The sequence below is a fragment of the Cervus canadensis genome, chromosome 20, assembly GCF_019320065.1.
Source record: "Cervus canadensis isolate Bull #8, Minnesota chromosome 20, ASM1932006v1, whole genome shotgun sequence".
NCBI lineage: Eukaryota > Metazoa > Chordata > Mammalia > Artiodactyla > Cervidae > Cervus > Cervus canadensis.
In genome coordinates, this window is record NC_057405.1 from 35490213 (window position 1) to 35503318 (window position 13106).

Here is a 13106-nt window from a genome sequence, read left to right on the forward strand (position 1 = left end):
ACACTGCACTCACAACAGGAGTGGGGAGGGATGTGAGTAAGACTGTTCACACCCAAAGCCTACAGTTTAATTGGGAAGACAACAGATAAACCTCCAACAGGCACACAGACCAACCTAGGGTTCAGGGGAGGCTCCAGGCAGGAGATGCTTGGTCTGCTGAGTCTCAGTTCGCTTCAGTCACTCAGTCGGGTCTGACTCTTTGCGACCCCATGGACGGCAACACGCCAGGCCTCCCTGTCCATCGCCAACCCCTGGAGTTTACTCAAACTCATGTCCATTGAGTCGGTGATGCCATCCAACCATCTCATCCCCTGTCGTCCCCTTCTCCTCCCGCCCTCAATCTTTCCCAGCATCGGGGTCTTTTCAAAAGAGTCAGTTCTTCCCATCAGGTGGCCAAAGTATTGGAGTTTCAGCTTCAGCATCAGTCCTTCCAATGAATATTCAGTCTGATGAATATGCTGAGTCTATAGAGAAGCTAAGCAGAGGGAGATGGGGACACAGGGCATGTTCCCAGAGAGGATGTATAAGTTTCATTAAGGACTGCCTGTGAAAAGACTGTGGGGCTGCGAGCCCATCACCAGGGCTCTGCATGCACGTATATAAATAACGGTGTGTGGTTTCGGGGGTGAGGGAGGAAGCGGGTGGGGGAAGGAGATTGAAACAGGAGGTGCGGCGGTGCACAGGATGCAGCTCCTCCAGCACCCAGCGTGGCGTGCTGAGGGCTGGCGGAGTCTGTCCTGGAAGAAGTGGGAGGCTTGGGAGGGTCTGAATGGGGACTCAGGGGACTAGACCTGATCAGAGGCGGGTGAGCCCAGAGTCAGGCTGAGCAGATAAGGAGCGGGCAGGAAGTGCTCTTTGGTGAGAGGACAGTGGCCTTGACTAAGAAGCGGAGAAAGTTGGAGGGGTAGGGAGAACGAAGCAGCGTCAGTACCCAGGGACTGGCCACCTGCCGGGAAACAGGGAGAGAGAGGACTGGTGTCTTCCCTCCACCAAGACCCCAAATGCCAGAGCAGGAGTGGGTCTCAGGTATGGGTAGGCGTCCACTGCCATCTAAGTTTCTAAGGAAACACTAACAAAGAACTCTGAATTCTTCCTTTATAGTACTGTTAACAGTAATAAGGGTAGCTCCATCTTTCTAGCCTATGAGTGACTAGAAAATTCAGGGAGAATGGTTTATGCCCAGGCAATAAGGAGGCCGACAGGAGGAGGAGAAGATGGAAAAATAATTAAAAGAGACATCGAGGGAATGCAAAGAGTACAGCAAAGGGCCCTCCCCAACACAATGGGGAAATCAGTGCACATCGTGAGAACAGGCTACAAGATTAGTCTAAGCAGCAAGAAAAGGTTAATTTGTGCTCTATACACTGTTTTAATAATCAGGGAAATAGGAAACGGATTTTAGAAAGGCACTGATAGAAATAGCTCAAGTAAAAAAAAAAATCGTGCTGCAAAAGCTTCTGTTATTTAGAAAACGCACTTCATAGGGAAAAGTTCATTCACCAGGATGACGCCTACAATGTGTGATAGCTGTCGTGTCTGATTTCAGAGGAGAGGGGCTGGTCTACACCGGCTCCTGCACCCAAGACAAGGTTCCCTCCCTCAAAGCCAGCAACCTGTTGTCCCCCTTTGTCAGCTGGAGGAGACCTAGCTGCCCCATGATTGCTGGAGTCTGGGGGCTGCTCTGGTTCAAAAAGTGACATTGAGCTGGCTCTCATCTGAAGGCCACAGACTGCCCTCTTGGCAGTTCCTTCAAAAATCCTGATGGAAAAAGAGAACAGTCACTGCTAGGTGCAGAATGAGTCAGTGCTAAACGTGCTCCTTACCTGTCCCTTATGATGACTTCACCACAGGACTGGCAATAAAACGTGCAACATTCTTGGGCTTGTGATCTTTGATTAAACACTGAAATCAGTTCTAGAGGAAATCAAGGAAACAGCACGTCTTAAGAGGTTTGGGGTAAATATATTGACATACTTAAAGAGTTTAATAGCTGCAATAAATTATCACCAATAAACACTGTTTATGATCTACCCAGAAGTACACATTTAATTAGTATTATCTGATGATTCAATGCCAAGCAAATATTGGGAATGTTTTTTAAAAAACACCAGATTCTGCTACATGTTTCACAGCTAGGAATTGCCCTAAAAACTGTGTATATAACATCACCGAGCTATCTCCCTCATTCTAGAAATACCAACACTAAAGAAGTGAAAGAAGGAGCTATTTCTTCCACACAGCTTCTCCTTCCTCAGCTTTCTTCTGCTAGTCTTAGGGACAGTTTTTCATCACTGAGACTGCTGGTAAACAGGGTTCTTAAATTTAATTCGATTTAAACAAAGCTGATGTCCGGTCTGGATCGTATCAGTCTGTACAAACAATATCAATCTTGAAATTGGTCTTTATTGGGCAGGTCTCTGGGAATGAAACAGCTCCTAAGAACAGTTCCATCTTACAAGAACAAAACTCAATTTCTGATTAAAGCTGTGGGAAAACAAATATTTCCCATAGTATATGAAAGAGCAATGTAAGACAGAATGTTCCCTTAGTTTCTCTTATTTCATTCACAAAGAAAGGAAACTTTCATTTCCAAAAAAACTCCAAAGAACAAAAAACCCAATCCACAAAAATATCTATTAAAAAAGTCTGGGGCGTCCCTGGAAGTCCAATGGTTAGGAATCCCAAGGGACAGGGGTTCAATCCCTGGTCTGGGAAGATGCCACATGCCACGGGGCAACTGAGCTCGTGTGCCTAGATTCCGTGCTCTGCAACACCACAGTGAGAAGCCCACACACCACAACTAGAGAGTAGACCCAGCTCGCTGCAACTAGAGAAAGTCTGCATGTAACAGCGAAGACTCCGCGCAGCCAAAAATAAATAAAATAAAAAATAAATTTTAAAAAATCAGATTAAAAAAAATCTGAAGAAACGAGGTGATATCCATTAGAATCAAGCCATTTGAATTTTGTTATGTTACTTTGTGTCTTAAGATCTTTTTAAAAACATCTATGCTAGAAAGTTTAAGCCTTGAGAGTTAAAAATTCTTCTATTTAATTTCTAAGACTGCCCTGTAGCACTAAGGTGAAGCTAACAGTATCCTTTAACTCTGAGCAGAAAATGAGACACCCCAGATTTTCTTTTCAGGATGGATAAACAAATTTTCAACGATACACTGCCCTCTGCTGCTCACCCATCAGGATGCAGGCTCAGGATCATGTCGGAACCTTCTGATTCCGGGGCATCCTGGGAAGCACCGCTGCCTGGGGATGAATCCAACGCTGATGCTACCTCAAATTTTACCGCAGCCAGTTCCAGGTCAAGGGTCACGTCTGAACCATGTGTTCAGAACAGTGTAACAATATGTCTACTGTAGTCCTTAAAAGAGCATTCTTATAGTTGAAAAGTTTACTTTGCAAACATTTTGAAACATAAGATTGAATGCTAAAACTGTTTGCTTCCTACCACAGATTACGATTTACATTTACAATAGTATGCACCTATCTGATATTTTGTACCTATCTGATTTTTATTCGTTCAGCAAAGGTTTATTCACCACCTATTATGTGGAAAGCACTAAAGCAATTAAGCACTGAGGAGTCCATTTTGCATACCCCTTCATGCACTGCAGAACAGGACTTTGAATGTTTTTCCTTTTCAGATGGTTAAGCAAAATATGTGTTAAAAATGTAAAGAAACTGGAGACCCAAACAATATGCAAACCAACACACAGTAGTCAATTCACTGTGTCTGACAGTTAAAACCAAACAATAATGTTTGCTTATTTAAATAAAAAAAAATAGTTCAAGTTTTGCTATTTGTCTAATAACTGTTACAGAATATGCATAGGCAACAAACTAATTCTGTCTCTGGAAGGCTTCCATGCCTCCTCTGTATGGGAACTAAAATCATGGCCCCAGAAAACCAGCAGCAGATTTGGAAACACTCCACCTTGGCTTTTATGCCTGCCTGTCCCCAGTGTCCAGATGTGATCCCGATTCCTGCAGCGGTTACTGTTCATTACCGCTAAAGAAAGGCGAGGATGTCACAGGAGTCAGACTCCCAAGGCCTCTTTCCTGAAATCACCCTCCCCCGCCCACCATTAGGTACCCTCAGAGCGTCTGTTAGTCTATGTCCCATCTCAAAGGCCCATCCTTCCTTCCATGGTTATTCCAACAGTCATTCTCAGGTTTATCCTATGCCACCTCAGCTCCAGGACATTTCTTTCCTATAACCAACCCTGCTCAACTCAGACTGATTTCTCACTCATTCAGGACTTGACCAAAAATCATTCTCCAGCGAAAAAGAAGCGAAACTCCCTCTACTTCTCTTTCCTTTCAAAAGCCAGGACAGAGGCTCCAGGAATGCCTGACATCTCCCAAAGAGCTCTTGGTTACAGTCTTGCTGACTCCGCCTCAGGGCTCTGAGCAGCTCAGATGAAAGGCTTCATATCCACGAGGCAACAGAGAAATCCCAAATGCAGCTGTAAGAATTTTAATCCTCCTTGGAGAATGAGCATCACAGCCATTTGTTACAGCCTCCATTTCCCCTTTTTACATCATTTTCAATCCTCTGAAGCACAGTACTCACATGGCGAGAGAGGGAATGTACCAATAAGGTCATTAAATTATTTTCAGAAACATTCCTACGGTCTTACTGAAACCATACGCCAATAACAGAATACTGGAAGTCTAACAGGTATAACAACAATCAAAGTCAAATGACACATCAGACTTCATTTCAGAATCTTTCTACTGGGCTGGCCAAAAACTTCACTTGGGTTTTCCCCTAACATCTTCTGGAAAAATCTGAAAGAACTCTTTGGCCAACCCAAGGTCCTGCTCTCTCTAGTTGGAAATGTCCCTACATGAGCAACAATCAAAGTCAAATTACGCATCAGACTTCATTTCAGAATCTTTCTACTGGGTTGGCCAAAAACTTCACTTGGGTTTTCCCCTAACATCGTCTGGAAAAATCTGAAAGAACTCTTTGGCCAACCCAAGGTCCTGCTCTCTCTAGTTGGAAATGTCCCTACATGAATGGGATCCTTCCCATCATTGCGTTCTCTGGTCAAACATCACTCTCAGAGTGACCTTCCCTGACTCTCATCTGCCCCTAGTCAGGCCCTATCCCGTTATTCCGCTTTACTGTGCCCACGGAACTTAAGTCTGTATCCAAGTAATTTGTGTGTTCCATATCTGTCTCCACCGTTAGAATGTAAGCCCCCTGAGGGCAGAGCTCTTCTAGCTTATCTACTTCTATACCCCAGCACCTAGATCAACCAGCTCATATTTGCTGGATGAATGAATGCCTTCCTATAAGGCTTTAAAATCAACCACCTCTGGCACACTAGCCATCTGATTTCATCTTCCCATCAACTCTGTGAGCCAGGTTATTTTACAGTTAAAGAAACAATGCAGGGAGGACATGGGAAAACCTCTGTACCTTCTGCTTCATTGTGCTGTGAACCTAAAATTGCTCTTAAAAAATGCAGTCTCTTAGGAAAAAGAAAAAAAAAAAAGACTCTTAAAAAAGCCTGAAAGAAACAAAGTGACCTGTTCAGCTGCATGCAGTTAATAATGAGCAGAGTTGGCAAAAAAACACACAGATCTTTCGGACCCTCAGCTCTTTCCATGCAGCTGATGAGCGTGATCCCTTCACTTGGGAAAAGTTCAACTTTTCAAAAAACAAACAAACAAAAGAAAACCACCTTTGATTTATAATGAAAAAGCAGATGCAGAGAACGAAAGGCCAGGCTACTCACCCGGGCGGCCCGCGGCCCGCGCCTGCAGCCGCAGGTGCAGCCCGTCCCCGGGCACGTGCCGCAGCCCGCGGCAGGAGGACGGCGCGAGGCTGACCCCTGCCGGCAGCCGGAGCTCCGTGCGGCCGCCGGGGCTCTGCATCCGGAGCGAGGACGGCGTTACCGAAACATCCATGGGCAGGCCTCCTTCCGCGGAATCCCTGGGAATTAGAAATAACAGGCGAGAGACGATTTCACACGGATGAAAAGCAGATGATGAAAGAAACGAAAATGGCCCAGGGGCCCTCTGTTCTTCAATCAGGGCCCTGAGTCTAGTCACTGTCCCAGGAAAAAAACAGCAGTGAACCTGTCATAAAAGAAACGGATCTATTAAATGAGGTCAGAGTGCCTACTTCTGTCAATGTAACATTAAAGTTCACAGACATATTTTTCATTCTTTTCGCTTCTTTTTTTTTAATGTTAACCATGCATTTAAAGCATGCACTTTTTTCCCTTGCTAATGATCCTGAGTGCCAATCTCTCCTCTAGCCCTGGGCTTCCTCCAGTACTGAAGCGTGGACACCGCCCCCTCGCCGCCCCCAGCCATTCTGTTGCACAGCAGGCCACTTCCTTTCCTTCCACCCCCTCTCCTGTCTCACCAGTCTCTCCGACTTCAGCTTCTGTGAACCAGCACAATGGAATGCTGGTCGGTAAGACATCACTCCCTAGTTCTTCAAAGTACTTCTGGCCAGAAAATTCAACGAGGCTGCCTAAGACACTGGCTTATTCACCTTTCCTTCCCTTGACCCTAGTGTGGTTTGGACATTTATTCACTCACTCAACACCCCTTTTTTGAGTTCTACAATGTGCTAGGCACTGGGAATAGGACAACGACTAACGGCATTTTCTCTGTACGCTGCCCCCACCCCAAGGAGGAGACAGGCAAGAAAAACAGGAATGATCAAGGGAGCATTAAAATGACGTCGCACTTATTCATGATAAACCCAGGGGACTATGGAAGCAGTGGAGAGAGGCAGGGACTAACCCAGCCTAAGCACTAAATAAATGTTATGTGAATAATGGATGGATGAGTCAGTGACATATTGTTTCTGAGACCAGCATTTCAATGATGTTTTATGTTGTTTATACAAAATTAGGGTAAAGCCTTGGTATTTGACGTACGCGATTTTGATAAGGAGGCCAGGATTTCATAAAACAAAAGGCACAGGAGAGAAAAACTCTTGTCAATTTTAAAAATAAAAAAAAACGAACGAAGAGAACAATCTGAATACCAGGCAAGAAAGGATCCAACCCATTACAAACACAGATCACTTGGTATAGTCAACCGAGTAAAACACAGCGGCTGTCTACCAGGCACCAAAAGTACAGAAGGGGATGAAGACATACAGAAATGATCCCCCTGTGAAGCTGGAATACACTTAGCATCGCACCAGAGGAGCAGAGCACGGGGATCCCCTCTAACGTGCTCAGCAGCAGGCCATTGGCTCCGTGTCACTGAAGAGCAGAAGCCACCCGCCTGAACGTCATCCAAGTAGAGAGGTCACACCCTGTGTCCAGGTGTGAATCTTGGCCAGGCTTCCCATTTTGCCTTGGAAAAGTGTAAGGTTATTTTATGGCTAGTTCCTTTTCAAAGCATGTGGACCTGTGCTTAGTTGGCAATACAGAATCAAGAACTGGAGTCTTGGGAATTCCCTGGCAGTCCAGTGGTTAGGACTCTGAGCTTTTGCTGCCAAGGGCGAGGGTCCGTTCCCTAGTCAGATCCTGCACTCTGCTTGGCGAGGTCAAGAATTTTAAAAAGAAATTTAAAAAGAAATTATTTTTAAAAAAAACCCAAAAACAAAAAACTGAGTCTTTTCCAGGGAAGACAATCTCAAACTTAGTCAAAAGTCTAGTCTTCAGAAATGATGTTTAAGAAATAATAATCCTCTAAAGCAGATGTCAGAAAACTTTCTATATTAAAGGCCAGATGGTGAATATTCAGGTTTTATAGATCATACATGGTCTCTGAGGCACAGTCTACTTTTTTTTTCTTAACAACCCTTAAAAAAAACATAAAATCCATTCTTAGCTCACAGGCTGTTCCAAAACAGGCCATTGATTAGACCTGGCTCATGGGCCATGTTTGCCAACCACGGCTCTGTAGACACAATTTGTCCAATTGGTTACCTCAGTGACTTTCAAGTTGGACCGTGCAGTCGGCACTTGGAAGTGTCTCAGAGGAAACCACCAGGTTCCCAGGTCTCTGGTCCCCCCTCCCTTTCCTGAAAAATTCAGTTACAGAGGGCAGAGAAAGGTGGGCATCTTCACAAGGGTGGGAGCAGCACGGCGGCCTGGGGCAGATGTGAGAAACCCAGCAGGAGGAGGAGAGCAGCGGCCAGGAGGGCCGCCTGGCAAGGGTGCCCCGTCTCACCGTGGAGATTCCGAGCCCATCTTAGTCTGCTCAGGTGGCCATAACAACACACCACAGAATGGACAGCTTAAACAGCATTTATTTCTTACAGTTCCAGAGTCTGGGAAGTTCAAGATCGAGAAGCTGACAGAGTCCGCTGTCTTGGCCTTCTGTCTCCTCATCTGGCAGGGATAGGAAGCTCTGTGTCTTCCTCTAAGGATATGAATCCCCTCATAGCGGCTCCACCCTCATGACCTCATTGAAAACTAATTATCTCCCACAGGCCCCATCTCCTAATACCCTGGCATTGGGATTTAGGGCTTCAGCATATGAATTCTGAGGGAACCAAACCTCAGAGCCAAGCAGATGAGGTGGATGTCAACAAAGAGTGCCAATGGAAAACTCGCTGCCCAGGGTGAAACTGGCCGAGTATACTAATACATGGGACGAGGATGGTGGAAGCCAGGATTCGCGCTGTGGGAGGACAAAGAGGGGAAGGGAGAAAACCACAGTGGAGCCTATGGCAGTAGACTAGAATCTGCAATACTTGGGTGAAGTCATGATTTCCAATGCATATTTAGGTTAGTGCAAAAGTACCTGCATTGTTGCAGTGCTAAAATTTGCTATTTGATATTGGATTACATTCTAAATAAATGTGATTGTTATATATCATTTTAACGCACATTTCTCTATTTTTTTTTTTTTGCCAATGATTTACTACTTGCTATTTATTTTACATTTATATCAGACTATGGAAATGATGCTAGAGAAAAAGCAAATTCCAGCGATTTTCTTATTTGAGTTCAAAATGGGTTGTAAAGCAGTGGAAACAACTTGCAACATCAAAAACACACTTGGCCCAGGAACTGCTCATGATCATGCAGTGTACTGGTGGTTCAAGAAGTTTTGCAAAGGAGACGAGCCTTGAAGACGAGGAGCGCAGTGGCTGGACATCAGAAGTTGACAACAACCAGCTGAGAGCATCATCGAAATCGATCCTCTTACAACCTCAGGAGAAGTTGCTGAACAACTCAACATCAGCCATTCTACAGTCGTTCGGCATTTGAAGCGAACTGGAAAGGTGAAAAAGCTCAATAAGTGGGTGCCTCACGAGCTGACCAAACATCAAAAAATCATCGTTTTGAAGTATCGTCTTATTCTACACAACAATGAACCATTTCTCCATCGGATTGTGACATGCAACAAAAAAATGGATCTTATACGACAACTGGTGATGACCAGCTCAATGGCTGGATGGAGAAGCTACAAAGCACTTCCCAAAGCCAAACATGCACTAAAAAAAGGTACTGGTCACCACTGTTTGGTGGTCTGCTGCCTGTTTGAGCCACTACAGCTTTCTGAGTCCTGGTGAAACCATTACATCTGAGAACTCTGCTCAGCAAACTGATGTGATGCCTGTAAAAGGGAGTGGTCAGCAGAAAGGGCCCCATTCTTCTCCACAACAAGGCCTGACTGCATATCGCACAATCAACACTTCAAAAGTTGAACGGATTGGTCTTCGAAGTTTTGCCTCATCTTCCATATTCGTGCAGGCTCTTGCCAACACCAACTACCACTTCTTCAAGCATCTCAACAACTTTTTGCAGGGCAAATGCTTCCACAACGAGCAGGAGGCAGAAAATGCTTTCCAAGAGTGTGTTCAATCCCCAAGCACAGATTCTTATGCTACAGGAATAAACAAACTTATTTCTCATTGGCAAAAGTGTATTGATTGTAGTGATTCCTATTTTGATTAATCAATATGTGCTTGAGCCTAGTTATAGGGTTTCCCTGGTCGTTCAGCTGGTAAAGAATCCACCTGCAATGCAGGAGTCCCTGGTTTGATTCCTGGGTCAGGAAGATCCACTGGAGAAGGAAAATGCTACCCACTCCAGTATTCTTGGGCTTCCCTCGTGGCTCAGCTGGTAAAGGGTCTGCCTGCAATGCAGGAGACCTGGCTTTGATCCCTTGGTTGAGAAGATCCCCTGGAGAAGAGAATGGCTACCCACTCCAGTATTCTGGCCTGGAGAATTCCATGGACCATATAGTCCATGGGGTCACAAAGAATCGGACACTACTGAGCAACTTGATATAAAATTCATTGTCCAAAACCAAAATCACATTTGCACCAATGTAATAAGTAAAGTTAATAAATATAGGTGTATTATGATATATTTACAAACACACATATACATGATACATATGCCATACACAGACTAGTTCTGTCTACTAGAGAAGTGACACTCCAATAGTAATGCGCACACTCTGTACCCAGATCTTGGTTTCTAAAGGTCATTTTCCACTTAAAAGCAAATGAAAAAAAAAAAGAAAGAAACAAAACAGCATTCCTTGGAAAAAATAACTACATCCAAGGTTGGGGCAAGAAAAGAACGAGATGAGCCTGAGCCTGGAATATCTTACTGTGCAACTAAGTAAAGAAGAAATCAAAGAATATAAAAACAACAAGCAAAGAAACAGAAATCATCTTGAAGGGACTTCCCTGACCACATCTGGCTGTAATTTGAGAAAAAAAGTAACCCACTAAATGAAACAGAATTATAGGTACATACTGATATGGGTGTAAGTAAATCAGTGACTATACTTCAACTAATAATCAATCCATCAATCAATGAATAAAATAAAAGCGTGATGAGGAACAGGGCACTTCCATACTCTCAGAGAAGCTCTCCACTGAATACTTATTGATAATGAAAAGAAAAAGGGTAATTTATGGTGAAGAAGCCTGGCAGATACCACCTCATTTAAGCTCTCAAAGTTAACATGAACTTTAATTGAACAAATCAAAATCATGTGCCACCTGATAGGATGCAATGAGAACACAGCATCAATTTTGTGATATTCCTGCCAAAGATGTATAACCTGAACCTAATCTTGAGAAAACATAAGACAAAACCAAATGGAGGGATATTCTACAAAATAACTGGGCTGGAATCTTCAAAGCTGTCAGTATCATTAGAGTCAAGGAAAACCAAGGACCTCTTCTAGACGGAAAGAGATGAAGAAAACATGAGAATGCAGTGCATCACTCTGAACTGGATTCCTTCGCTATGACGGATATTAAGTAGACAACTGGAAACACCTGAATAAGGTCAGAGTATAATACAGCAGTAACACATTTCCCAGTTTTGAGAGTTGCATCCTGGTTGTATAGGAGAATGTTCTCATTTGTAGGAAAATTCAGAGTAAAGAAATATTCAAGAGTGACAGCAACTTACCCTCAAGTTCACGACTGTTTCAAAACAAAGTTTTTGAGACCCTAATTGCCCGCACTTTTTACATGTGAGGCTTTTGTCACTATTCTCTTGTGTTTTTCCAGAAACTGTTTGAAACTATCTAATGACTTCACATCTCACTGAGTCCAAGCTAGGGTCCTTTCAATGGTCTCCAAGACCCAGTGATATACTAGAGCCAGTTGTTAAAATTCCAGGTATTACGCAAACTACTGACCTTACTTTGGTAGTTTGACATCATCTATGGTGAAAGTATTTACACCTCAGGAATCAATAAACGCTGCAGATCAGGAAGGATTTTTGTTTGTTTGGTTGGTTTTCCTGGAGAGTAGGTCATTTCCTGGTGGTCATTTCCATTTCCTGGAGAGAGCCTTTACTGTGTGCTCCACTGGCCCACCCACATCTCTCTGAACTCCTTCCTATTTCTGTTCTCTCAGAGGATGACAGTCTCTCACTGGGTATCATACAGTTCCAAACATCACCCCTTTCAGTTTATTGCTCCAACGTTAGTTTTTCATTTGGAATAAAGGGTTGGAATTTTTTTTCTCTATCCCTTTTTCTGTTTTACTTTTTCTAAAGCCTTGTGTGTTTATTTGTGTGTTTTTGGCCCACCTCTTGCCACCATTAGACTGTAAGCTCATTGAGAGCAAATACTTTCATCTTTGCTGTATTTTCATCTAGCTGTATACCTCGCACCTAGAATCTTAGGTTGGGCCCTAGAATAGGAACTCTGTAAACATCTGTGGATTTAATGAATGAATGGCCAAGGTTTATCCCAGGAATGCTAAGATGGTTTAACATAAATAGATTTTTCTAATGCAATTCATAGATGTAAAGAATAAAGGGGAAAAAATATGACCATCACATGCAGAAATCATTATAGAAAACACAATATCTATTCATGATGAAAACCTTGAGTGAAGTAGGACTAGAAAGGAACTATGCAATGTACCAAACAGACTTCCAAAAAGTCAAAATTATCACACCTGATGATGAGATGCTAGAAACATTTCTTTTAGGATTTGGAAAAGAATAAAAATCATATCATTTACACTAACTGTAAATAGGTTAAAAATTCCAATAAAAATAAAGAGATTGTCATAGTGGAATTTTTTTAAATTCCACTTAGTACTAGTTTTTAAAATTTTACATATAAAGACACAGGTTGAGAGTAAAAGGATAAAAAAGACATAACATGAAAACAGTGTAGTCGGCTGATTTCTGACAAAGATACTGAGTTATTTTAATGAAAAAAATGACAGCCATTTAATTAATAGTGATGGAACAACTGGAGATAGCCTTAAAAAAAAAGAAACTTTGACACCTACCTGATGTCAAATGCAAAAATTAATTTGACGTGATCACTGACCTAAATGTAAAAGGTAAAATAACGTAATTCCTACAAAACAGACACAGGAAAAAGTCTTATGACTTGGAGGTAGGCAAAGATTTCTCAAGACACAAAAAACACTAATCATTAAAGAAAAAAAGATGCAGTAAACTGGACTTCATCATAATTAGGACTTTCTGTTCATCAAAAGACACTATGGAGAAAATTAAAAGAAAAGTTACAGACAGGGAGAGAATATTCTCATACTCACAGGCACAAATGAAAAAGATCTTGTTTCCAGACTATACAAAGAACTCTTTAAATTCAACAATAAGACAACCTGACATTAGAAGACACTTGACAACAAAACATATATGA

The 13106-nt window shown here is 42.9% G+C and overlaps 1 protein-coding gene across 6 annotated transcripts in view; it reads right to left on the reverse strand.

Moving 5' to 3' along the window:
• UBE3D (ubiquitin protein ligase E3D) overlaps window positions 1-13106 on the reverse strand; it is a 155840-nt gene that overhangs the window by 140562 nt on the left and 2172 nt on the right. For 3 of the 6 annotated variants that reach the window (XM_043439538.1, XM_043439540.1, XM_043439541.1), the window contains exons 2-3: window positions 5762-5958; window positions 1824-1914 (exon numbers count right to left, since the gene is read on the reverse strand). The exons of 1 other annotated variant lie outside the window; for it this stretch is intronic. In XM_043439538.1, coding sequence (XP_043295473.1) covers window positions 1824-1914; window positions 5762-5958 — 288 coding nt within the window. Of the gene's footprint in view, window positions 1-1823; window positions 1915-5761; window positions 5959-9001; window positions 9221-13106 lie in introns of all 6 variants that reach the window. 2 more of the 6 variants (XM_043439539.1, XM_043439542.1) reach the window with 2 other exon arrangements.